Raw genomic sequence first — 27,751 nt, 5'->3', positions numbered from 1 at the left:
GACTCTTTAAAATACCAGCATCTCTTAAATACAAATTTTGTGCCATCTACACTGTGAACCTTAAAGTGCCTTGAGATGACATGTGTTGTGAATTGGCACTTTATAAATAAACTGAATTGAATTGAATCGACCAGGAAACTTAAAACCCCATGCCCACTTTTAACAGATAATGATCCAATACACTAAATTCCCAGAGATGTGATTTAGTCGGCACAAATGGCCTAAAACCTATGGAAAATCAGTAGAAAGCAAGAGCAAATCAGGACCCACAACTTAAAATTGTAGAAAAAAATTGTAAAGAGAAATTGCCTCCCTATAAGGAATAACCTTATGAAATGTCATACATGATTACATTGTGTGAAAAGTAGCAAAAGAGGGCTGTACAATCAGAGTGGTGAAGGTACTGGTTTATCTGGAGACCTTAATTGGAATAGAAATACGTGCAGTTAAAAAAAAAAAAAGAAAAATTCTACAGATTCTCATTTGAGAAATTAAAGCAATGTCTATTGGTTCATAGCACGTTGTTTTGTTTGCGTCTCTATAAATAAACCGTTGTTTTTTTTTTTTTATTATGTCAAACTTAGACTTAAAATAGCACCCAGATAACAAAGTTAAGAACTCTTTTTCAAGTACTTTCCTTCTATGCCCCAAATCTAACCTCTGCTTGAAGGTTTGACCTGTGGAAGAATGCTAACATTGGTTGTGGTGGTGGGGGCAGATGGGTGGGAATTGGAGATTCTCTCTGCAGAACTAGTTTGTCTGCCTTGTCTTTAAAAAAAAAAAAAGCAACAACCTTTTAACCTGCTTTCTAATTTCTATCCTCCCTTCAGTTTGCACCCCCATGCATATTTTTTTCAATAGTCGTTTGCGCTACTTGTATCTGGAGCAAAATGTAAAACGATATTATGAACATTTTATTTATAATCTAAAAGGGGAAACTATCACTTTATCACTTCTCATGGGGAAAAAAGGTGAAGTTCACTACTTCCAAAACAACAGCTGAATGATCTGCAAATAAAGAGAGTTGTTCAGTCTTCGTCTTTTGATGGCATAGTTCGGCTTTCTGCTATGAACCAACAGCTCTGATTTATTTAAGTGTTTGTTACATTAAAGCATTAATTTATAACATCACCATCAAGCTTTTTGAGTAGGTGAGTTTGCTTCTTTATCTCCCACCTTATCCTGTTTTGGATGTTTTAAAGTTTTTACCTCCTGCTGCTGGAAACAGGTTTGACTAAAGCAGAACTAATCTAACCTGTGATCATGTTTCTGTGTGCAGAGGAGATGTGTAAAGATCACGAGGTTTCCGTAATGAGGAAAGATGGGACAGAAATTAGATTACCCTTATGTAAGAGGGGTAATACAATTTACTATTTTTAAAAAGGGTAGACACTACCTTGTCTTTTAATGGAGACTGAGTGCAAAATCATCTCTTATTTCATTCAGACTTTAATGTATTATATTAAGTCTTATTATAGGGCCTGAATGACTTGTCGACAGTTGAACTTTCCTCAGACAAAACTGTACTCAAAACAAGCATGGTGCAGAAAAGCAGAAAAGCTTTGCATTCAGGTTCTGTGTTCAGACCAAATTTATAACACTTCAGGATCCTGAATGAGTGGAACTTCTCTAGCCTTGTGTTAATCAGGCAAAATATATTAGAAGAAATGCTTCCTTTGTCTGCTCCTGTGCTGGTTTCCCCCTTCTTAACCCATACTGCATCCCTTTATGTTAATCCTGTAATCTGAGAGCCCCCTCAGCTCCCTCAGCCATGTGACATCAATGCTCCAGAGGCTATACCACAGCCACATTTCAGCACACAGTATCATTCAAAATACACAGTAGCACCTTGCTGTCGGAGCCAAACTGCTCTGCTGCTTTAACGCTGTTGATCAAATCATCCTGCCAACTCTCAGCTCTCAGAGAGATGTGATTTGTTTTAATCTGCTAACCTTCAAGCTTGGGTGGCTTTAATGTCCCAGACTGTCCAGGTCTGTCTCTTTTAATACATGAGGTTCCCATTTCACCATTACCTAATTGGTGGACTAAAGGCTTTGTATGCGATCAGACTGTGCATATGAAGCATGTATCACTTTGACATTAAAAATAAAAAATCATTTAAATTTAACATGACATGATTTCCCGTTTGATAACCTGTGAAATACACAGAAACACTTTTCGGGTTTAAAATACATTAGGGGGTGACGTTCAGCTGTATGTCTATTGTTGTTTTTGCACTCTGTTAATATGCTTCTGCTTATATGATAAAAAATACTTTTATGATTCATCCAACATCTGAAAACAGACAAAGTTAATATTTAAAGATCAATATATCTTCCTGATCCGTCTGTAACCCGCATTTTACTGTAAAATCTTACTGAGTTTATTTAGATGCTTTGAAAAAATATGGGGTTATAGAGAGGATCATTTTGTAGGGCTATGGTGGTATCATCCAATCTTTATCTCTTTTCAAAACAAAATGCAATATTCAGTGATACCCTATAAACTATAAACTATAATCTGAGATTGGGGGTGGATGGCTTAACACTACAGGGATGCCACCAACAGTCTGTTTAATTTCCCATTTTAGTAAAGCTTGCTTAGTCACATTTTAGCATATTGTGGTTTCTATAAAAACAAAAGGTACAAAACAACTGAAAACAGAAATGAAGATATATTTTCCCACCTTTCCTGCCATAAAGAGTCGGCAAATATTATTAGCAGAAGCAACCTCATGCTGTCTTAAGCAATTGCTGCAATTAGCATTTTTAGCATTATTAAGAGAGCAGTTTACCTATGTTTCCCTCTATTTAACCTTACTAACCTTGTCTCTGAAATTCCCCAAAGGCAAATATCAACATTGAACCATGCATGCTCCATAACAAAACGGATACAGCAGTGAATTTTATCTGTCCTCATTTTAGCCTCCATTGTCTGTCCAGTCATACTCTTTCTCAAGTTCCAGAGTTTCGACACATTCACCAGAAGTCTTTAAATTGATTTTAGCATTCTTCTAGTTCTTATAAGTGTTATTTAAAATAATTTATTTTATTTGTATAGAGTATCAAATTCATCGTCTGAGGTTAGATTGTCTGTACCTCATTTTTACTCTTTACTACTTGCCTTCCCTCGCTCCAGCTTCTGTTGTGTGTTTAATGTTTACTCTGTAGTAATAATTTTCAGATTACCACAGTAGTATTTTGTATCTTTGAAATAATATTAAAAATGTGTATTTCTAGAAAGTAGGATCTGGAAAATTCTTGAATATTTGCATCTCTAAAGCCTCTTTAATTACCTCATTGATCATTGACTATTCTTCTTGCAGTATCAACTACGTATTGAGCATTAACCAACTGCAAAAAGACGTTTTTTTTGTTTGTTTGATTTTTATTATTGCACCTCTGTGTAATACCTCTAAAGAAGTTCTCTAAGTCCAAATATATTTGAATAACACATTTCAGTAGCAAGGCAATTCAAGGGGCTTTTTATCATAAAAACATCAGAACAAATGCGCAGCAGAATCATTCAAAACGTCAATCAAGTATACAGCAAATCATCAAATCATCAGACTTGTCAAACAAAATAATAAAATCATCATCCATATGATAATCATAGGGAGATGGTCAATGTGAAATAAGATTATTTGTTTTTTTAGCTGGATTTATTTGTGGACTACTAATCAGAGGCAGCTCTAAATAGGTGGGTCCTCTGCCTTGATTTAAAGGAACTTAATGTTTTTAGATGGTGCATAAAATCTGAAATCATCGATTTGTTCAAAGCATCCGCTCAGTGCTTGTCTGTCCAAAATTTAACTTTTGCTGCTCGACGCACCACATCAACCAACCAGAGAAGCTGATCTGGGAGCTGGCAGGGAGACAGACACAGCACTGCTAATACAGATCGCTAGGATCACTCCTCTTAAACAGTTTATTAATGCCTATATCAACTTAAAATGTCGAAACCTGCCAGCAAAATATGTTGGATTTTATTATTCTGGCGCCTGCAGTTTGGATTACCTACATGAAAAACGCCTTCCAGCCGCCACAGACATTAGTGGAAAACTCCAAAGAGGCGACAGGGCCAGAGGCTGCTGTTGGCCGGGTTTCCCACTGACAGTGCACCGCTGTTGTACGGAGTCTGAGGGCTCCAACAGCAAAATAATATTTGAAGGCAGAATCGTAATCTTGGTGAACTAACTGCACAGATTAAGTTTTCAGGTGGACTTTCTCACTTAAAAATATATGAAAACTAATTTTTACCCACCTATAACAGCAATAATAGCAAAGCCGCTCTTTGCCATTGAACACAGAAGAAGCAGAATGATCAGACGCATCTGGACACACCTTACTAGACGTGCTTCAGGGGCGTCAAAACTGCTCTTGACACGTGTCTGATAGGGCTGGGTAAAAAAATCGATTTAATCCATTTTGAATCCATTTCTTTACTTTTTTGCGAAATCGATGTCTAGGGAATGAGATTGATTCATTTTATAGTGACCCGCGTGATGTTCACATTCAAATAAGCAGGAAAGTTGCACCAAGATGACTTCAAGCCAGACAGCTTCAAATATACCCAATAGGTTGACTGAAGGCATTAACAAATGGGGGCTGATCAGAAAACGCCCTGTAGTTGTTACAGACAACGCTGCAAGTATGGTTTGTGCATTGAAGATAATGCAGCTCATGCATGTCTGCTGTTTCACGTCTGCTCGCTCGATTGAGGCTTCACTTTTCACAAACAAGTTTGCACTTTTGAGACAGTTTTGTTCACATCTCATGTTTAAACTGCGTTTAATGTGACAGGAAAAAAATAAAATACGAGTATTTTGAAACACAGTTGAACCACTTTCATTATTGTAAAAACAGGTCGAATCGAAATTAATCGATTTAGAGCTGTATGAATCAAAATCGAATCGATTCAGGACATTGGTGAAAATACCTAGCCCTAGTGTCTGACATTAATCTGAACATGCATCAAAAATTAAGCAGCAGAAGCTTTTTTGCTGTTTCCAGCATTGCAGTCTGAACGTAGAATGTTTAACACTGTATGCGGATAAACCAAACCACCAACCAATCAAAGATGGGGATTTTTTATCCTATCAATTCTTGCAAATACTCAAATTACTGCACAGTGACAGGGATTACAAACAGAACGGCAGTATTTTACTTTAATGAAATCAACACTTAAATTTTCTATATTCATGTATATTTAAATATACTTGCATAAAGAATCAAGTTTTTAATTTCCTGAGGAATTGCGCTCTCAGTTTGGTGGGGCAAAAATTACACCATATGTATCTGATAATATATAATGTGAGATACAATTTTGAAAGATTTTAGTTGATGTATATTTTGGGAAAACAATGAAATAAATCTAATCAGTTAGAAAGTGCTGAGAGATGCCAGCTGGTGTAGAAGAAGGTATTTCACACATCTGTTTCCAATATATAGCTGTCCACTGTGTTCTCTTTCCAAGGCTGAATTCCTGATCCAACTTGCTCACAAAGAGTCATCAGCCCTAAAATGACCTTTAACTATTTTTAAATTATAGATAAATTAACCTTATGTTTTTTTTTTCTGGGAGTGACATAACTGTGCAGTTTTTTTCTTATTATGAATACAATTAATGCAGCTTGTTATAGTTATTTGTAGTGCCTGGTTTTTTGGCTTTTTATGTCATTTACTACGAATTGGTATTAGATAAATCCAACCACTTTAATAGCAAAAGCCCCATGCCCTCAAGATCAACATTCATTTGTCTGTAGAATACGTCTGAGTGAAATATAAAAAAAAAGACAGCTGGATAAAATTTGTTGGGCCATCTTTAAATTCTTGCTCCTCATTCTTTTCATCACATGTCCAATAACGTGAGTGCCTCTATGTTTAGCTTAAGATGTTCATCTAAAGTTCTGCTTTTCCTCCAGCAGACCTGACAGCTTTGAGAGTTTTAATAGGAGGGGGTCTCATGCAAGCACCATGCACAGGCTCTTGCTCACTTCCCAAACACCAGGGTTGTCTTTACAGTCTGGACTCGAGCCAGGTCATCCGCCAAACCACATGGTCAAGAAAACAATCAAACCATCCAAAGACAGAAATCTGCCTCAAACAAACAGAGAAGTGTCTGAATACAGGCAGGCGGGTTCTTGTGCGTGATTTAAGGAGTACAAGAATTGTTCTGTAAGCAGGAGCCTCTGAAATGTATGGTCATTCTTCTGCAGCCGGGTCCAGGAGTTGATTTATGGTGGTATAAACAACATTTTTCTTGATTATATGGAAAATGCAGCTGTTGCATGGCATCATCATCAAATTTCATACTTTGTACATTTCAAACATGCCTATCTATGAGGATCACTCCTGGAAAACACTATTAGTCCTGCTAAGTTGTAATGCTTGGACAGCTAAGGGTCATTTTAAAAAGCTTAGCTGTATATGCATGAGCTAAATCTCTTTGGTGATCCGTATTCTCTCCCAGCGTATGCAGGGGACAGTGGAAGGGGTTTCTTTTCAGGTTCATAAAAATCACCTGACTAGAAGAATTTCCTCCAATTTCAAGAAGCCTGTTTTTGTTGGAAACTTTGGCTGACTGTCAGGCAACCTCCAGAGCTAACGTCTGAACACACAGGACTTCCAGGTTAAATAATGACAACACAAACAGCCTCTGCAGTGACATGGTCCCTTTGTGTTTAAACCTACTTTGTACCGGTTTCTAAGGCTTAATATGGCTCGCAACTTTTACACAAAGCTTACCACTGGCTTTAGCTAATGGAAAAGATAGGTGGTGTTTTGGACTAATATGGTCAGAGAGGGCTTTGAATATCTTCTTCCCTTCACGCCAGAATAGATGGCGAGCGTGAAGCCAAGCAGCTGCTCTTGAGACCTCCGGTAGTTCATTCTGAAACATGGAGGATGTGTCAAAATAAATACACTGCTGCTGTGTACTTTATCCCACATGTGGTCATCTGGTTGCAGCAGTGCAGAGTTTGAACAGTGTTTATATTAGCACATTAATCGTCCTTACAAACCTTAGACATTATTTTTGCTGTGGAGTTTATTGGCCCTAGGAGAACTAAGGAAAGGTGTACCAATGTATAAAGTTTCTAATATAACATCCTGTTAATTTCTTTGTTAGTCATAACAAACTAAACACAAGCATGTGTTTGTGTTTGCAACAGTTATTACCATTGTGGCTAAAATAATATCAAATAAAGATCACTGAAGGTATGATAAAGTCTTTTTGTAATATTGGTCGGAGTGGTTTTATTGAGTGTTTGGGTTCTAAAGTTTGACATAAATGAAGATTCAATACATTTTGAGATATGCACGCCATTTTTGGTGTCTCTTACACATCTTTTGGTGATGCAATACTTTATTTTTAGCTAGTTTGAATAAGAACATCATAGGCAGAGAAATTGTAGAAAAAGGTATATTTTAACCATCATCTAATGAGTGGCATCTCTAAGACAAATCTTTGGACTGTAGATGTCAAATTTCCTGACTATAGATTATTTTCATTCTATATGTTGCCACAGTTACAAACTCCCCATTGCAGAAATGAAGGGAAGCCTGGTTATGTTCTTTCAGCTAATTAAAGGTATAGTGGAGTATTTTCATGAATTTTTTTAAATGACTCGTCCTCTCGATTAAAAAAAAAAAAATGCACTTGCACACACATCTGTACCCGCTCCCAAGAGGGAACGGTTATTAAACACGTGCAAGATTATGCACAAGCTCATTTCTCCTCAAAGAGGTGTGGGGACGCAATGATGAGATGGTCATTCTATTGGATCTCATCTCACCCATATTCATATATAAAAAGTTTCCCCGCAAATAAGACTACTGCTTTTATGTGTGTGTGCTGCAGTGGAAATTTGGACATGTTTGTGGGCTAAATAAGGATCTGTGGCCACCGTATAAATACTAATGATGCAAATGACAAAATAAATAAACTTTTCTTCCCTACAACGTTACAATATAGAGGTAGATAACTTTAACTAGCAGTGATGTGAAATGGGTTTCTCCAAATAGCATGCCAAACTTTACCTGTCGAGTAGAAACTTTGCAAGCGACGCATGAATGGGAAGCCCGACCCGTGCTTTCAGTGTATGCCAATCTCCCAAAAACACTCTGGTCCTGTTTCTTTCTTCTGAGGCCTTTCTTTTCTTCTTATTCACTTCGTAGACACTTTTTCTCTTGAGACCATCGGCCATTTTTAAAGAACCGCAGTGAAAAAGGTGAGCTTCAGTGACTGGACAAAAAAGATAGCTAACTATAGACGAGCACTTGGTCAGACTCACCACCTGAATGTGAAACACTTTGCTCACATTTATGAACAGAAAAGTAATTTGTTTTAATATTTCATGAGTCATAATTGAATAGCTGATAGAAACCAAGCTGGTCTTGAAGGTGGACTGTCCTCTTGTGTCATGTGGTTGATGGCAGCTCCTGTACTAACCCCTTGGTACCTGGGCCTGGTTGAATGCTATAGGCAGCAAGTTTGCAACTAAGAATATGAACATTTTCATCCGTTTCACTTCTTTTAATACTGGAAAGGTTGATAAGAACAAATAAGTCACCTATAATGGTGATATGTAGGTTGTAAAATGATTTACAATTTATTTAACAAATAATAAAACTAAAGGCGAGATTAAATCTAAACTGCTTTTATTCATGTGAAAAGGAGAGGCTAGTTATTTACAGTTGTCTTTATTTTGGTCTATTTGACTTGAAGCTTAGTAGTCCCTTCAGTTTGGTACTATTTAGTACTATTGTAGTGGAAGGAAGCCATATTGTTCCCATATACCAGACTTTAGAGATAGCTGATAGTCCTGTCGTTGCCCCTTTTTAGTGGGGAGTCATAGAACGTAGTATTCTTAAGTTCCAGATATAAACATTATGCATGTGTACAGTGGTTTCAGTGTTATTTCTTTGGTTGTAAACCTTTCACCTATTCTATTCCTGTTTATTTAGTATACATGCATGCGAAACCAAATGGTATTTGCTGAAGATTTTCAGTAGGAATTCCTTTAAGCCTCTAATGCTGGTCTTAACAATTTTATGTAAATGCAGTTTTAACAACTCTGTATTTTTGGAGCCATCTGCCAGACAGCATTTGATATCAACCATGTAGCAATTACTGTATATCCCTCCTAAGGATAATTACCAACTTTAGGTATCTATTTTCTCCCAGCAGTCTTTTATAAAAATGGTTAGATAACTTAAAAAAAAAGAAGTTTGAACAGGGGGTCATGTCTAACTGTTTTATAAGAGTCTACAGGTTCAATCAGAACCAAAACGAGATGTTTTTATAAAGTCTTTAGAAAATACTATACAGCTTACTAGGCATTAAGTTGACCATCTCAGTTTTTGATTAAAATGTTGGTCGTACAAATTGACAAAGAGGCAAGTTTGTTTTTCGCTTGCTCTTCTGGAAAGTCCCTCTTTCGCCATTCTGGTGTTCATAGAGTGACACAAGTATAGGAAGCTGATTACTATATAAAGTAAGCTTTATCTCACTAGGTAAATACAAGATGTGTCACTTATAATCCAACTGGACTTTTTGACTTAAAATGGAAAAAAAAAAAATGTTGAAGCTTCCTTGTTTTTAAAACATGTCAACTTTTTTTGACTGGATATTGAATTCCAATATCTGTAGGGTATTTGTCTTTTAGCCAGTGAAGCAGCAGTGCACAGCAAGATGTGGGGGATGGGTGTACTTTTTATCATTTTACTTTCTATGTACTCAATACAGATATATTATCTCTTGTAACTCTGGTTCTTTCTCTGGCATCTCATGAAAAGACCATTAAAGACCTGGATCATCAACTGGTTGAACTCTTGAAACGTCTTGATACTGATAACCAGCCATGGGCATTAGGTTTGAAAAAAAATCCATTATTTGTCTAAGACGCTTTGTAATTCATTCACACTGTTGATGTCATATTCTTAGAAAGTATAATAAAGACTGTATTTTAGTGCGCTTGTCAAAACCTTCCCTTTAACTAGACTAAATGAGCAGATGCCACAGACCTCCATTTCTTACCCCTGGTGAGAGCAAAACCCACTGAATGTTTTGTTGGCTTCATGAGCAAAACAGAGAGTCAGCCTAGATTTGACTCAACAACAGGGATTGCTGTTACATTTTAAAATGTGTCAGAACAATTAGAATTGAGTGGGACATTTTAGGTTGGGACTAATAGAGAAATAAATAATAAGCATCATTTCAGATAAAACCTTAAAAGAACCCATATGTCTGACTTGTGACCCATATGTCAAATTTGCTGATTTATCTCTACTTTAATCTGTAATCATGAAGAAATCAACTCCCCTGTAGGTCACAGGCAACTGCTGGGATACAATTTCAAACAAACAGCCTTTATTTCTCAAGGCCTTATTTGACACAACGTTGTTTAAACAGCACTGTTAGCTTAAATTATACGCTCGGTAACAAGAGGAATGGCAGAAGGCTGAGAAAATGTTGGGTGCATGAGAACAGGAGTTTCTGTTCTGCTAGTTTTAATGAACTTTCTGTAGTGTTTGGGGAGCTGCTTCCAGACGGCGAGACGTACAGTAAGTTTTATGCATGTAACCAACGTAACCTCAGTTTTTATGGCCCAGCTGACCAAGCAGAGCCTTTCTAGTGAGATTTCAGGAGCTTAAACAGAGCCTTCCAGACAGAATGACAAGAGTGTCTGGGTAATGTAGAACACAATGCAACAAGGAGACGGCAGTGTTCCTATGCAGTATTTAAAGCCCTGAAATCTGCCCACACATTTTTGTTTTAGTATGTATGGAAAGTAGATATTTACATATGTGAAAAAGGAAACAATATAGAGAAAGGTTTGATTTTCTGAGCCTTTCGTTCCTACATTTTCTAAACCCAAGTCCAATAATATTCAGTTTGTGTGACAGTTTAACAATGATGTTTATTGTTTTATTGTACTACGGTTCTTCCTTAATTTGACACATCATCGGTTGTTTACTTTTTCAGGAATCAGAAAAAAAAAGTCTGGTCTCTGGACAGCTTTAAATTCAGGTTGTTTTAACTGATTTTTAAATGTTCTAAAATGACAAGGTATTGGAAATGTAGTTTTTAGGACCAAGCACTACCAAGCATTTCTAAGGTAATTAACTATGCTTTAGATGATTTGAGTATTCGACTTTTTTCGCCCAAGGCAGAAATTTATTTGAATTTTCCTCTTTTAGTAAAGCGATCTAGATGGTTGGTCCAGATGCCATAAAATTACTGAGCCTTTACCAAACTTTGAAAAACAGAAACCAGTTGATTTAAGACCAAAAGATCTCTGCTCAAAAGTCAGGATTATTTAAAAAAATATATTGCTTGTAAATAATAGAGTTTAGATATACAGATTAGACCGTTACATATATATGTCCTTAAAAATGGGGTTGTCTTAGGAAAAGTTTTGCAGTTTCTCATCTAGAACAGCTAAATATAGCTGTGCTCCTGTCTCCGAGTGTTCTTTCCTACATTTTTTCTAATTCTAGTAGAGGACGTGGCCTGAGTAGATTAAATTTAGGAATTCAACCAACAGTTAATGATCCATACAGTCTGGATGCTGACACTGACGTATAGTAAATCATTGTAAAAAGGTGAATGCGGTTGTGCTCAGCAGAAATCGGGTAACCAAAAATCTGCCATCTTGTTCTGGTTTTGAAGACTCCTCTCTGAACTGCCTTTAGCCTTTTTTGTATTATAGTTGATGTAAAACAATACCCTTTGTACAAATCTGTGTTTGCATATGCTTACTTGAGTTGGCTTTCTGGGTTGAAACCTTACTCTGTCCTCTCTGTGTCTCCATAGTGTGCTCTGACGGAGGCTGAACTGTGAGGTGGAGGAGGCCGTAACGAGGCCCAGAGGGAGCCTCCCATCCTCCCTACCTGATCAGCGCTAGAGGCCCGACGGCCATGGCTCCCCGAAAGCGTGGGGGCGGCAGCAGCCGTGGTGGCCTCTCCTTCGTCTTCTGCTGTTTCAACAGCAACGATCACCCTGAGATCACCTACAAACTGAGAGAGGACTTTGCCCTGCAGAGCATGGAGCCAGCTCTGCCCATGCCCGGATATGATGAGCTGGATAACATGTTCTCTGAGTTGGTGGTAAGATATCACTTATGTGTTTTATTGCTCTTAAACTTGCTGGATGCAATATAAGGTCCTACTTGGAAGATTCCTTTCTCTAGTGTTTACTTAAAGAAGTTCAGTCAACTTTGTCTATAGACTGCTATTGCACGTAGCAAGAAACACTTTTTAAATAATAACATTTAATATTGTAATGAGCCAAAACAAAAAAAAAAAAGTTGTATTTGCAGCTTCAGCTTTAATATTAGTAAGCTCTTTTGTTTTCAAAGTGTTTTTAAGAAGGTTCTCCTTGTGTACAGTTGCAATGTCTTGTGAGTAACCAGGCCGACATGCTTTTCTTTCTTTCTTATTGTCACTTCTAATTTGTCCAGTGTCGCTCTCTCTTCGGGCCCCTTTTCCACTCTCACGTCTGCCACACTAGTCTCTTTGCACATCAATAGGCCTCATTCAGGGGCTCTTTAGGTCAAAGCCCGCTCCATCTGCTAATTGCTTGTTTTTTGTCAGTCGTTCTATATGAAGGCATAATTAACTAAGTTTAATGTGAAGACAAGGAGGCTTTCTGTTGCTCTGTTTGCCACAAGAAAAACAGCCACATCCTCTTTTTCTCAACCACTCACTGGCCTTTTTGTGTTCACTCTAATAGGAAGGGAGGAAAAAGGTTACGATAAGGAGAACATTTGTTGACATATCTCCTTACTACTGGTTAAACTCAGCCATTGAACATGATAACAGTCATGCATGTAGTTAGTGCCCAGAACTAAATAATTATATAGAGATGGAATGACTTACTTTGTATAAATACATTAAAGTGCCTCAAAATAAACTATGATTTTATTACTGCAGGTAAACTGGGTGATGAACATTTTAGAAAAACTACAACTTTTAATTGAGTACGTTTATTAAATTAGAAATCCCATATTTAACAGATTATCTGTAGTTTTAACATCCCTTCTGAAATAAATACACCTGAAATGATTCAAGGTTTTAAGAACTTAAAATTAGTAATCCATGACCTTCTTTTCCTCTAATGTATGGACATTACATGGTCCATTTCTCTCACACTCTGCCACTGGGTGCTTTAACCTAACACTGCTGACACTCAGCAGAACATTGAGAAAAGGGGAAAAAACTTTAGCGCTTGATGTGGCAAAGACTGGCATGCTGGAGTCACAAAGTCTCCCTTTCATTCACTACATGGTACACAAATTAGTTGTTTGGGAGCGATTAGCAAAAGAAAGCTTTTCGTAATCCACCATTACAAATACAAACTTGTTGATTTCATGTGCCTTCATCAGATGCGGTAGAAACTGAGCTTATTGTAGGGCTGGAATTCAGGACTATTTATTAATCGCTTGGCAAAGGGCTCCTTGAATGAGATTTTAGACAAAATTTAAAACAAATAAAATTAAAACTGTGCCCTTAGAAGACTTCTGGAAAGAGCATATTCATGGGCTAAAATTGTTTTTCATCTTGAATAAAAAAAGTTGAGATATTTTTTACTATTTTGGCATAAAAACTGTTCTGAGTGTCTTGCCATTTCAGCTGAAGACATGTTTATGAGTCTCTAAACTCAACTTAATGATTGATTACTAAACTGGTTGATGATTATTTCAATGATCGATTAATCCTAATTAATCAAATTAAATGTTTCAGCACTAGCTTATCGACAATAATAGCTCTATGTGGATTGGATTTATGAAACCTGTTGCAAAATGTCAAGTACGGTAGAGGATCCATGATGCACTGGGCCTGCTTGTCTTCTAGTACCTTTGAAAATCTATTAGAGCATTGGTTCCTAGTCCTAATGTACCGCTGCACTGCATGCTCTAGGTGTCTACATGCTTCTACACACGACTTAAATGACTGAATGATTAACAGGCTTCTAAAGCACTTGATGACTGCTGAGGAGGTCAGGCGTATTTGAGAACAAGGTTTGAGAACCACTGTGTAAAAGTGATTTACTAAAATATGCACAACATATACTCCGACAGGAACACAATAAAAAAAAACTAAATTATTTGATAAATACCTGAATAACTAGATAGACACACTGAATACGAGGGCTTGTTCAGGCAGTCATATATTTCTTTCCTTCTTTGTAAGCGTTGAGGGGAAGTGATGTGATCTAGGTGACTTTCCTGACCGCCAAGACAATAAACAGCCAAGAGAGTGAGCTTTGCACTGGGCCAGTAATTAAACAGTATCATTAACCTGTCAGCATGCCTCACTGTGTATTGAGTAGGATATTGATCTAGATCATATGGCTTTATCAAAAACAAGCAAAAATCCACTTACTTTCATGGTGATCTCAATGACGAGACTTGATTCCTCTAATAATCTCGATAATTGGGCAAAAGGAATCAAAGTTTCATGGTTTCAAATGTTTCTGTTTGCTGCAGCCTTGCCATATGTTAAATCGTATCCTATGGGAAAAGGCATTAACAAGAGAGAGCTAAAAAATACTGTGGCTTCTTTCATTGTTTCTTAATGAGATATTTTCCCAGGTTCTCAAATTGGTTTGATTTAAAAAAAAAATGTTTAGGTATAATGTTATTTCAATATAACACATGTATTAAACTGCTGTTATTCTACATTAGTATATACCTTACTTAAAATTATACAAATTTATTAAATCTATAGTATTCTAAGCCTTACTCCGAGACTATGTAATTGGAATGAACAATCAATTGCATTTGCAATAAAATCTAAATTTTCAAAACAGTTTCCTAATTCCAAGGCATTCTATTTTTTAATTCTTATTTTTTAACATTTTCCATTTATCCCAATAATTAACTTTTTGACTCTTTCATTACAGCTCTTTTGGTGGTGGAAATTAGCTTAAAATGGTAGTTGCCACCACAACAATGAGAACAGAGAGCAGCAAAGATCCATCCATGTAAGCTAGAAGAAAGCAACTTTTCAGAAAAAAGTTGTCGTGTGACGATGAACTCTTGACTAGAGAGCACTCAAGGCTATGAAAACAAGCAAGCGCTGAAGCCAAATATGTCTGTGTTTTGGTAATGGAAAGTAAATTTAAATGAAATGGCAAGTGCCGCTTTGGTCCAAGAGAATGGACCGATACCTTTGCTGCTAGTTTTCCTGTAAGACTACCTTCGAAATAAAGGCCACTCATGCCTAGGAAAGGTTATTATGGCAGTCATTGATTTGTAGGTCATTGATTTGTAGGCCTTGTATTTTTTGTAGGTCTTGTATATTTTGATGTAGAAATGTTAACTGTATTTTTCATAACTAATTTATCTCTGTTTTCATTAAAACATGTTTTTTTATGCTCTTTTACATTTTTTCTCTTTGTGCTGTATTGGCTAAAAATTTTCTGCAGCCTTTTATCACCTCCCTCACATGGAGCTAATTAGGAGCAAAAATCTCCAGCTGAAATTCACATGGTAAACCTCAGAAAGTTTTGCAGATAACTCGCTGATACGTCCCAGTTTTCCGAACGGGCTCTGGTATTCGGTCCGAACACTTCCCGTCAGCACCCTTTTTAACGTGCCCTGTGAACGTCATAGATTGTGACACATGTTGTTTCCAGATGTTTGTTTCCACATACCGAACACATGAACCACGCCTTATCTTTTTACCCCCTTATTCGCATGTCTGAAGCCTGGAATAGATCCGATTTACTTCACAATCAGACTAAATTTATGGGGACAGACACTAGGCAACGCAAACTGATCTACAGCTCAAATGAGCTTAGTCTGAGCCTTTTTTGGCAAGGGTTTCCATTTTGCAGGAAAACAAATTTGATTTATTTGGATCATTCTATTGTTTGCACAATGCAGCTCAGTAATCAACAGCAGATCATTAGTATCTGTGTGCTGCTGTGCATGAGTGATTTTAAAGACATTTTTCTTACTTTGCAGGATGAGCTTGACCTTACAGAAAAACACAGGGAAGCCATGTTCGCCCTACCAGCAGAGAAGAAATGGCAAATCTACTGCAGCAAAAAGAAGGTAAAGAGATCAGCATCTGACAGCTTTCACTGGGTTTTTTCTCCGAGTGGGAATGTCCAGATATAGAGCGAGCAAATAAGTTTTAAAATCTTTATATTTCCAGACTTTATTCCCTACCCTTCCTGAACTGTCAAGTTTTACATGATACATGTAAAGAACTGTTTAGAGTGTGTGACTTTCTTTTGCTACGCTTGCATTCTGACTCTCTGTGCTTCCTGGCTTCTATATGAAGTGAGGCCAGTTTCTGGTTTTAATCTCCAGTTTTTTTTCAATTATTTGTGAAGGTTTGTTTATTTTAACTATCATGCTTTTGAATATTTAAATAATATTCTGAAAAGATGTCTGATACTGTTTTTAATTTAGCGTGTGCAGACTTTGCAATCCTTAATAAAGCTACTCTATATTTCATAACGATGCTAACAAACTCCATTCTTTGCATGTCAGAACATTTAATGCTCTTCATGATATCTTCTTAAGGAAAAAAACTCCAGAAAAATGTTTTGATGATTTAAACCACACTAGCTCGCATTCATGCCTTCAAACTGTGATGCAGCAATGCTTTAAACACAGATATTAATTAATCAAACTAAAATTAATAATTTCAGATTGTCTTCCTCCTTATTTCACCTAAATATCTGGGTTAGATTAGGTTTAAATCATTGCATTGTTTAGCATTTAAAACAAAGAGTTTTGATGCAAGCAGCTTTGTGAATAATTTGAACAGAGCAACACAAACAAATCTATTTCAATTTAGATTAACGTTGATGATAGTATCAGTCACACATAATTTAGTATTTAATCCAGCATTTTAACTAAACTGCCAAACAGCAATAATTAAAAATGAAAACAGCATCTACTGATAATCTCATGGAATAAACAGTGGAAAAGATTTTCAAAAGTCCCCAATTACAGCTTGTCATTCTTGTCATATAAGAGTAAGCAGAATAATCACCAATGTCTCGTATCCCCTGTACTAAATATTCAGTCATTTAAAGCTCAGTATCAGCGTAAATTAGAATATGTGGGTATATCCCAGTCTGGATTGATTTTGTACTTGTTGGTAATGCTGCCCTTTTGTAAATACAAATTCAATGGTAGATTAAGAACATAGGTGCCCAGGTCCAGTCATGGAGAGCTACTATCCTGCAAACTTTAGATGCATCCCTTCTCCAACACTTCTGAATCCAATAAATAGCTTATTAGCAGGACTCTGCATAGATAAATGGCTAAACAGCGATAGGGGAATTCAGCTGTACCATCTGCTGTTGTTAACTGTTAGCATTTATCTAACACTTGTAGTGCACGCACAAGTATTTATCTCTTTATTTCATATTGAAAGCTAGATCTCTATAAATATATACTCCTAGATTTACAACTGTAGTATAATATTGTGGCTAATAACTTTATTCCCCAGGGTTGGATCACTGTCACTTTGCTTCTCATTCTTTTTCTGCAAAAAGCTGAATAAGTCCCTTGATTGGCCTAATTTGTTTCTTTTTGTTGTTAGATCATGTAGTTGCATTATAAGAAGTTTTTTTTATTTTTTATATCTAGTAACCAGATCCAAAGCTGTTAAACTTGATGCTCTGTTGTCAGAAGTGACACCTGTCCTGTTAAGTCTTCATGTAGCCATAACATTCCTGTCTGCTCTGTAACCGTGTCATGTTTCATTAAGCTCTTTCTTCCTGATAAAAGGCGCCAGGGCGGTTCCTCTTTTCCCCCGTATGTGAATTTTACCCTCACCATACAGGAAAGCACAGATGCATGTTAGAGTATAGATGACTGGAAGTGACGCTCCCTCAGAATGTGCCCTCACATTTATGCAGCCCGAGGTCTGAGCATGTAGGATATCCTGTCCCGACGAGTATGCCGATGGGGCACACAGATGCAAATATCGTTTCCTGCATCTAGAGAAGAGACAACATGAATGAATCTGAAGGGTGGATATTGTGTGCATCAGTGTGTGCACTCAAAGTCCTCAGTCAGGTTTTCTTGAGGGCTGGTTATACTCCTGCAGCAGTGTGTTGCAATGAGCTTGTCGCAGATATTTTTGATTTATGCTCGATATTGAAGCATGGTCTACGCTGTTATTCCACGCCATAACGCAAGAGAGACAACCCTAAACTAGCTGTGGGTCTAGATACGGCCGAGGCGGTGAGGAAATGGAGGCAAGTTTGTGCAATAAAGGAGGGACATGAGGTCTTAAACGAGCGAGGATCCATGGGGAATAAGGGTCCCAGCGTTCTTGCGCACCTCCCTCTTCTAGCTGACCATCTTCACGAGTCGTTTTCCATAGTGGTGGTCATACAATCAAAACAAGCCGGTAAGGTACCAAACAGGAACTACGCATAGTGTAGAGCGGATGTAGATTTGACCAATCAGATGGCGACTGTCTGCTGAAGGTGCGGGGGCACATTTGCGTTCACTGTGACACACATGCAGACGACCTGGTTTCTGAGCAAAAACCAGCCTTAAATCCTTGTTATTGTCTTTGGACCAAGCTAATTTGACTTAATTGACATTAAATAATTGCAGCTGTTTTCAAGTAGAAAATCTTTAAGGTAACTTTGTGGCACTGCATGAAGACAAAATGATAGAGGCCTTAAGACATCAGCTCACATCTTAGTTTCTCTGTCCATAATCTCCCATCTACTTCATCAGGACAGGACAACTGATAAGTAGAACATGGTAGGAATCACACACTTTGATTCTTTCTCCTAAATCCTATCTAGTAAAGTGTTATATTGGGATAGCATAGGATCAAATCATCCTCTTAACATGATGCTGCCACCACTATGTCCCACAGTGAGTACGAGATGTATGGGGGTGCTAAACAGTATATTTGAGACCAACTATTCCATGTAGAATCATTTTCAGCATGCAGGATAAAGGTTGGGGTTAAATGACATATAATTGACTCTTATGTAATAATTAGATGACTTCTGAAGACTGTTGCAATGAGTTTTATTTGGGAGAATTGGAGTAAAGGGCCCTGGAAAAAAGCACAAACCTTGATTTTAGGATGATTTTGTTTTTCTTCACAACAATGCAACTATTTTGTGCTGGTTGATCACTTAAAGTCCAAATTAAATGATAAGTTTGTAATTTTAATATAGAATAAAGGTAAAAAGTTTAACACTTATAAAAACTAGACTTCAGTGTTCCTGAGTAGTTGATTATCTGGTAAAGTGGGGGAGGACTTGGATGGATTAAAGTCTTAGTGTGAGCATCGACCTGCAAAAGCGGGTAGGGAGCAAAGACAGAACTGCTTGAGTATTGCTGAGTCTGCAGCAAGCACTGGCTCTGACCCAGACGGATACAAACCGAACCATCAGAGCTCAGAGGGGAAGGGTGTGTTGGAGAAGGGAAGAAGTCAAAGGAAGTTCTCGGTTGTCCAAGCCAAACAGGAAGGTTCACTTCCACAGGTGCAGGTTTTTTATGAGAGCAGTGGGTGGGGGGTGCATCAACGATAAGGAGGAAGGTGGTGTCACTATCGGGATCCACTAAAAGCCCATCTGTAGTGGTCGTCTGTTTTTTTTTTTTTTTTTTGCTTTAGAGGCCCATCTGGACAGAGAGAAGATAATTCTGTCAGAGCCGTTTGCTTTGGCCAGACACCTGAACCGATGAAATCATTCTGTCAAGAATCAATCTTCCCTCAAGGCTACATCCTCTGCCAAGAGGAAGATTTCGGTTTCTAGAGAAGACTGGGTTTCACGTTTCATCCAGCTCCAAAGAAGGCTGAACTGTAACTTCTTTCAAGTAGGCTGTCCTACTAAAAACAGAAACTCACTTCTGTTTCCCAAAGTATCTTTGATCTTTATTTTTCTAAATGTGGAGAAAATAAACCCCCCTCTACAAGCGCTCCCCACCTCACCCTGAAGAACGTGGTTTTATAAAACAGGCTGCTGACATCTGAGATAGAAGATAAACAGGGGAAAAGGAAAGAGGCTCCACTTCGTTGGTCTCTCCTCTAATAGACTGGACTTTTATCCAGCTCCCACCTGGTGAAGCTGGCACTGGATCACTGCTGGACCCAGCAGGATCAGTTCTTAGTGTCGCTGCACAGTCCACGGCCCGCTTTAATATCCGACGCTCAATTAGTTTCTGACTGTCACAGTTCGCTTGTGCCTAATGGAGCAAGAGTTAAACTGGGAATCAGAAGGCCTTTTATGTACAAGCCAAGTTTAGGAGAAAGAAGCTGCCTACTCAAAGGGTTTGGAGTCTGCATGAAAAATTTTGTTTTTGTGCAGTTGTGAAGCAAACATGCCCATGACGAGATTAATCTCACTATAAGTCAGGCCATGTCCCTAATCCTGGATTTTAACAATCATTTGTTAATCTCGAGATTTTCTCAAGCAGCCGTTCTGCCTTTTTGGCACCTACTGAAGTGCTGGAAGATAAAATGGGTTGAATATCTGTGTCGTCCTACTTAGAAGTTCTTTATTTTTAGCTATTTCTGTCCGCTCCCTGAGCACACACTCCATGGTGCTTTTGCTGGTGACAGTTATGGCTTATTGATCTAAAAACTGATGGGGAATGAGAAGGAAAGAGGAAGAAGCTCCACTTCTGCTTTGAAGTCTGTCTTTGATGTTTATTAGATTAAAGGTGTGACACAAACCAGATGAAAATGTGTCATTTTCTGTGTCTCTCTTCTACATTTTAAAGTCATGTCTCAAAAATCTGATCTTTTACTTCAAATTTGTGCTCTTTTTATCCCCACATGATATTATTGCGGGAATATTAAATCAATTAAAGAAGGGTTTTGTATTTCTCTAATGATTTGTTTCTCTGCTTCTTTTTTTTAGGAACAAGAAGAAAATAAAAGTGCAACTAGTTGGCCAGAATATTATATTGATCAGCTCAATTTAATGGCAGCTGTAAGTAAAAATGTTAAACTACATTTTCTTTTTATTGGTATGTAAATAAATGTTCCCCTGATTTTATCATATGATTTCTAAAGGTAATTGGAAATTTAAATTACAGTGCCCTTTGTGCTTTTTCACATCCCTGGTGGAGATGAGTGGAAAAACAAATTAAAAAGTAAACTTAAATTGAGGAAGCATAAGCTCACACCACATTTGAATTAAATGCATTTATTTTAATCACTTAATGGCCCCAGATATAATTTTACTTTATTTCCTTTTTTTTTCAACATTTGTCACATGACTTCCTGTTTCTCTCAAGCCCTCTTCAAAATAAAAAAGGCAGGAGAACATGCCCTTCAAGTGAAAAAATGGATGCCGGAAAATAAATGCTGGCCTATATTTTCTGATACCTGTAGTCGATTAATAATTAAAAAGGTTTAACACAGCTGGATGTTTAATAAGGCAATAGAAGTAACCTACAGATAAGGATAACATCTTTAACAGGAGTGCCACTAAATGTGCTTTATAGTAGAAATAATGATTGAATGATTATGGACGTTGGATGATTATTTATTTGAGCAGGAACTGGTCTTGATGGTCTTCATGTTTTGTCAGAGAAAGACACTTCTCGCGCTGGAGAAGGAAGATGAGGAAGAAAGAAATAAAACTATAGAGAGCCTGAAGACAGCTCTGAGGACACAGCCTATGAGGTGAGGAGAGTTGCTTTTTATCTTTGTCATCCAGCCTCCTTCTTGGTTTTTATTTCTAATGTCACCTATGATTCTATCTCCTCTCATCCTCTCTAAGTCTGATTGGTTTTTAACTACAGTGTGGAAGTTAATTCACTGAGCTTCTCTCTTTTCAGCTACAGCTAATGTCTTGGGAAACTGTTTTTTTTTTCCAGGTTTGTGACACGTTTCATCGATCTGGATGGCCTGACGTGCATCCTCAACTTCCTGAAGAGCATGGACTATGACACCACAGAATCACAGATCCATACGTCGCTGATCGGCTGCATTAAGGCTCTGATGAACAACTCACAAGGCCGCGCCCACGTCCTCGCGCACACAGAGAGCATTAATATCATAGCTCAGAGCCTGGCCACAGAAAACATTAAGACTAAGGTGGCAGTGCTGGAAATAATGGGTGCTGTGTGCCTGGTTCCTGGTGGACACAAAAAGATCCTGGAGGCCATGCTTCACTACCAACGCTTCGCCTGCGAGAGAACGCGCTTCCAGGTGGGCTTTTGCTCATCTGTACTTCAGCAAAGCAATGTTTCTTGAATGTATTAAATGCTGTTTATGGTATTTCTGTTCCTTAGTCGCTAATAAATGAGCTGGATCGCAGCACGGGGAGATACAGAGATGAAGTCAGCTTGAAAACAGCCATCATGTCCTTTATTAACGCTGTACTGAGTCAAGGAGCTGGAGAGGTATGTTGTTAAATTACTGCATATTTTTTCTTTAAGACCAAAACATTTTCATTTCAGCAACTGGTCATATTTAACACACTTTTTTCATTTTTTTTTTCTGAGCAGACTAGTTTGGAATTTCGAATCCACCTTCGATATGAATTTCTTATGCTGGGAATTCAACCTGTGATCGATAAGCTGCGATCACATGAAAACTCCACATTAGATAGGTAAGATGGCAGCCCTCTTTATCAAGCATATTAGTAATAGAAAGTTGAAAAGAAGAGTTTATGATCAGGCACTAAATTGTATGTTTTTATCTCATACCTCATGTCATTTTTTCATAGAAAGGTAGAAAACAAACTTATCTCAGAATCTATCACCCTTGGTTTAAAGCTTAAACTGTGTGATTTTTTTTTTTTTTGCCCTTTTCGTGGAGACTTTCAAGTCGTGCGAGAAATTTCTGATCGGGCCGACTTTCAGACTGATCATGGGTCATGCGTCGTGTAGTGTACAGAAACCGCAGGGTTTTGTTGTACAGTGTGAGCTGTATATTTATAGCCTCTTGATTTAATATAACAGTTTTTTGCTATTCTCACAGGCATTTAGACTACTTTGAAATGCTGCGGAACGAAGACGAGCTCGCTTTGTCTAAACGGTTCGAGTCGGTAAGGAAGAGAGGAAACTAGTTAACTCCTGCAAATTAAAATCAAACGTGAATTTGAACATATTTTTTTCTCTTTTAGGTACACATAGACACAAAAAGTGCCACACAAGTTTTCGATCTCATCCGCAAGAAGATGAACCTCACCGATGCATACCCGCACTTTATGTCTGTGCTGCATCACTGTCTGCTAATGCCACGTAAGTCTCTCTTTAAAAATTTGGATTACATGCAGATAGAACCTGCTTCTGAGGTATGTTTTTAGGCACCATGAGGCTGTAAATAGCAGTCTGAAGGCAGAGGTATTACTCCCACAAAGTGCATAGTGCTTGTGCTCTCCAGCTTTGCGCCAGAAAGATAAGAGTGTTGACTTTGTCCAGAGTAGATGGCTCAGAAAATTGGATAAGCACATTCCCAGCCTAACTGAACACTATACTCCTTCAGATCCCGATATTTACTTTGTCAGGGTCTTTGTAAAAGGGTATACAATTCCTAGCTCCAACATCATTTGTTTACAAGTGAAAGAGCTTTAAACAAATTTGTGTTTTATCATACATTTTTCTTTATAACCAATTAACAAACTTAACACTGCTAATAGGTTCTTGTGAAACTTAAAATAACAAAAAATTGAAAGTGTTGGATGGTTTATCTTTTAAGAGTGTTTAGTCTTTTTTACATGTCAAACATTACACTGTAATCCTAATTGAAAGAATATCAAGTGACATGATCAGACATACATACTGCATTGACATACAATTTCACTTGCTTTGAAAACTTGTTTAACCGTGGCCGGACGGCCTTTCTTTTTGCAATACAGAGATTTAACAAGGAGACAAGCAGTGTAGGTCAAATTCATGGTAGCTTGATATAACTATCGGATAGGTCATTCCTCCTTTTATTTACTTTAAATTTTTTTTCATTACACTCTCACAAGTGCAGCACAACAAAATTCACTCTGAATTTATCCCATCTGCCATTTGCGGCGCGCGTGGAGCAGTGTGGGGTAAGGGTCTTTGCTCAGGAACCCAGAGTGGCATTCTTAGGTAGTGGGGCTCGAACTCACAACCTCAGAATTCCAAGCCCCATGCCCTAACCGGGCCGAAATTAATGAGGTTTTTATCAATGGCATTGTTGAAGAATAAAAGACACCAGCTGGTAACATCAGTATTCCTGTGTTAATTTCCAGACAAGAGAAGTGGAAACACGGTACAGTACTGGCTGCTGTTGGACCGGATCGTCCAGCAGATGGTCCTACAGAATGATAAAGGTCACGACCCCGACATCGCACCACTGGAGAACTTTAACGTAAAGAATGTGGTCAGGATGTAAGTGCTTCAACACACAGATAAATAAACGGAGTCATGGAAGAAATTACATGACTGTGGGAGTGAGGAATGCACAAGAGTGCTGTGTTCGCAGACAAGCTGAAAGTCACAAAGTTTACAACGTTAGCTCCAAACGGTTTATCTTTGAAGTTCATCGAAAGGCTGCGATTAATTTACCCATTGTCATTTCTCTGTTCAGGCTGGTTAATGAAAACGAGGTTAAACAGTGGAAAGAGCAGGCAGAGAAAATGAGGAAAGGTGCGTATGCTTTTCCAGTCTCACTACAAATAATGTTGGTTCAGTAAGCTTGACGTTAAACGTATATGATCGCAACAGAGCACCATGAGCTGCAGCAAAGGTTTGAGAAGAAAGAGCGTGAATGTGATGCAAAGACGCAGGAGAAAGAGGAAATGATGCAGACGCTCAACAAGATGAAAGAGAAGCTGGAAAAGGAGAGCAACGAACACAAGAATGTAAAACAGCAAGTGGCTGAACTTACAGCACAACTGCACGAGCTCAGCACCGTATGTCTCCTTTTGCACATTTAAAATAAGCTGAATCTGCTGATATTATGTTAAATTCTTTTGTCTAAAGATAAGATTCCTGATTTCTCTGTAGTTTTCACAGCAGACCAAATATGATCTCTAGTACATTAGTGACGTTTGTTACATGAGAATCCTGGGCTCATTTTAACCCCCATTGTTTTTACAGAGACGGGCAGCAGCTGTTGTTCCTGGAGGTCCTCCCCTGCCCCCCGGCCCCCCTGGCAGCCCTCTGCCTCCTTCGACGATGCCAGCATTTACAGGCATGTGTCCCCCTCCTCCTCCCCCTCCTCCTGGTGGTGCGATGCCTCCTCCGCCTCCCCCACCTCCTCCACCTGGTGGCCCTCCACCTCCCCCTGGGCGAGCACCCACTGGGGGTATCCCTCCACCACCAGGAGCCCCCCTGGGACCTTCTTTAAAGAAGAAGACCATTCCTCAGCCATCCAATGCGCTCAAGTCTTTCAACTGGTCCAAGTTGGCTGAGGTGGGAACAATAAAGAGATTTAATGGCAACTGCATTTTATTAATATGACACATGGTAAGATATCTAATTGTCCTCTACACAGAATAAACTGGAGGGAACTGTTTGGATGGATGTTGACGATGCCAGAGTTTTTAAAATCTTAGACCTGAAAGACATAGAAAAGACCTTCTCAGCCTATCAGAGACAGCAGGTATGGTTCCGATCTGTAATTAGACAGAAACAAAAGATTTCATTTTTTTATTTAAAATGCCATTTGTTACTCAGAATTTCAGGTGTTCATAGTAAGATTGTATGTCAACACTTTTATTTCTAATATGTGTGTGATTGGATGTTCGTAATTCACTTTTTTATTTGGTGAGACTTTTAATGTTTTATTGGGATTTTATATGATGGATCAAAACAAATCCTGCTATATTTTGTGAGGTGAAAAGAAAGTGTTGCTTTATTTGTTTTTGTTTTGTTTTTATTTAACACAGATAAATATCAGAACAAGTGTGTCATACATTGATATTCAGCCAGCCTGAGTCAATGCATTTTATAAGCACATTCTATTGTAGTTCTAGCTGCAGGCTCTATCAGCTTTCTACAGCTAGAGAATAAATATCCTGTGCATCGTATGTTTAAAATACCTTCAGTGAGACTAAAACAAGAGTATCTGCAAAATCAGTTTTTTTATCAGAATTCTAATTTTTTTAGTAAATCACCTTTAAATTAGAACTTTCTGTTGACTTTGCAATTTAAGGGCAGAAGATAGCTTCATTCAGTATTTTTCTGTGATGTACCAACATGTGGAATGGGTTAGTTTAGTGTTTATTACTGCTTTTGGAAGGTACTATAGATACATTAAGGTGAAAAAAGTAACACCTGTTCTGTTGCTTTTTAAAACTGAATGATTCTGTTCTTTTCCTTTTGGCTGTATGAAAAAGCATGAGTGAACAATTCACTATCAGCTTCCTTTTTCTTTAATTTCTACATATCACCAGTAATTAGTTTCTGGTATTTATGTTTTAAGATTTATGTTTCTAGATGTTTTCTGTTTTACTTTTTCAGTCAGTAAAACCTTGAATACAATAAAGCATGATGGTAGGAACATAGATATTGCATGTAGAATTTCAGCACACGACTGAGTTTTATTTTAGAAGCTACTTCTCAGCCTGATCAAACTTCACGTTGACCCAACATAGAGACAGTTGGCAGATGTTAATGGGCACAGCATGTGACGATGAGCTCGCATTGATTAATTGAACCACTCATCCCGTATCACTTTGCTACTGATTCATTATGACTGAAGGCCTGAATGATTCATTTTGCTGTCTGTTCTTACTGGCTGCGAACACGTTACTGCTTTACTTATTCTAACTAATGCTTCCATCTCTCCTGCTTCCTGCTGCGTTTTAGGACTTCCTAACGATCAATAACAGCAAACAGGTGAGTTTTACACTACAGTAAGTTACAGTGTCCTTTAGGTGTTAACGTTGGTTTTCTGTGTTTGCTGTTTTGTCTTTAAAATGCTTGTTGTCTGTATGTCATGATTGAGTTTTTCATCTCTGGTATAAAACCACTGCATCTTCTCCATGGTCTTTGAAGTATTTTACTCTTTTTATTTAGTTATGTTAGGCTCCACTCTCATTGGATTAAAATTACTCAATTAAAACTTATGTTTATGGGCAATTTGGAAAACTTAAATTTCATGTGCCATACATTGATTTCTGCAGGAGGTTTCTGCACCTCAAAGGGGAACACCGTTTTTTTTTTACATTGGCCCCTTAATTTTACGTTATTACATCATGTTCTACTCACCCATATGATTTTTGTTTCATTTGGAGCTGTTCTGAAGATATTTGGTTTTGTGATATCCAAGTAACATCTTCCTTTGGGCGATCAACTTGAAGGCACAAACTAAACTGTTCATAATTTATCATTTATGGTACGCCAGCATTCATAACATGTAGGCGAATCACTGTCCCCCAGACATCCAGGGTTATATTTTTTTTTATATTCTATTTTTTTTTAAACAAAGCAAAGTGTGTATGACGTCATCCGTGCTCACCGGCTACCATTCATCCTGTCTGCTGAACTGCTGCTAATTTTACTGACACGCCTGGAAGATGTTTAGGGCTACTACCACAGATGATCTCGCTCTCGAAATGGAATTGAACGATTCAGATTAGCTCGCCGAATGAATAGAAAGGGTAGAGCGTAGCAGCCTGTGGCCCGGGCTCAGATGACGTCATACACGCGGCGCACCGGACTATAGGGCGCGTTTTTTATATACAGGTACATGTCCTCTCAGGTGGATTTTCCCACTTAAAAACATATTAAAACTACTTTATTCCCACTGACCACAGCAAATATAGCTGCAAGGTGTATTTATTACAAAGTATTATTCAAACCTGG

At 38.0% G+C, this 27,751-nt stretch overlaps 1 protein-coding gene across 6 annotated transcripts in view; it reads left to right on the top strand.

The window, feature by feature from the left end:
* The window catches only part of daam1 (dishevelled associated activator of morphogenesis 1), a 67,725-nt gene that overhangs the window by 26,962 nt on the left and 13,012 nt on the right, over positions 1-27,751 (top strand). For 5 of the 6 annotated variants that reach the window (XM_015372953.1, XM_015372962.1, XM_015372986.1 and 2 more), the window contains 15 exons: positions 11,818-12,110; positions 15,974-16,063; positions 20,869-20,940; positions 21,544-21,638; positions 21,833-22,166; positions 22,250-22,360; positions 22,466-22,569; positions 22,941-23,007; positions 23,086-23,203; positions 24,190-24,328; positions 24,528-24,586; positions 24,665-24,852; positions 25,040-25,354; positions 25,437-25,544; positions 26,753-26,782. In XM_015372953.1, coding sequence (XP_015228439.1) covers positions 11,922-12,110; positions 15,974-16,063; positions 20,869-20,940; positions 21,544-21,638; positions 21,833-22,166; positions 22,250-22,360; positions 22,466-22,569; positions 22,941-23,007; positions 23,086-23,203; positions 24,190-24,328; positions 24,528-24,586; positions 24,665-24,852; positions 25,040-25,354; positions 25,437-25,544; positions 26,753-26,782 — 2,019 coding nt within the window. In that variant the 5' untranslated portion in view covers positions 11,818-11,921. The remainder of the gene's footprint in view (positions 1-11,817; positions 12,111-15,973; positions 16,064-20,868; positions 20,941-21,543; positions 21,639-21,832; positions 22,167-22,249; positions 22,361-22,465; positions 22,570-22,940; positions 23,008-23,085; positions 23,204-24,189; positions 24,329-24,527; positions 24,587-24,664; positions 24,853-25,039; positions 25,355-25,436; positions 25,545-26,752; positions 26,783-27,751) is intronic. The other variant, XM_015372994.1, reaches the window with a different exon arrangement.

The sequence above is a fragment of the Cyprinodon variegatus genome, unplaced genomic scaffold (assembly GCF_000732505.1).
Source record: "Cyprinodon variegatus isolate N-32 unplaced genomic scaffold, C_variegatus-1.0 Scaffold4, whole genome shotgun sequence".
In the NCBI taxonomy this organism is placed as follows: Eukaryota; Metazoa; Chordata; class Actinopteri; order Cyprinodontiformes; family Cyprinodontidae; genus Cyprinodon; species Cyprinodon variegatus.
Note: the sequence above shows the minus strand (reverse complement) of the source record. Positions and strands in the feature narration are given on the sequence as shown.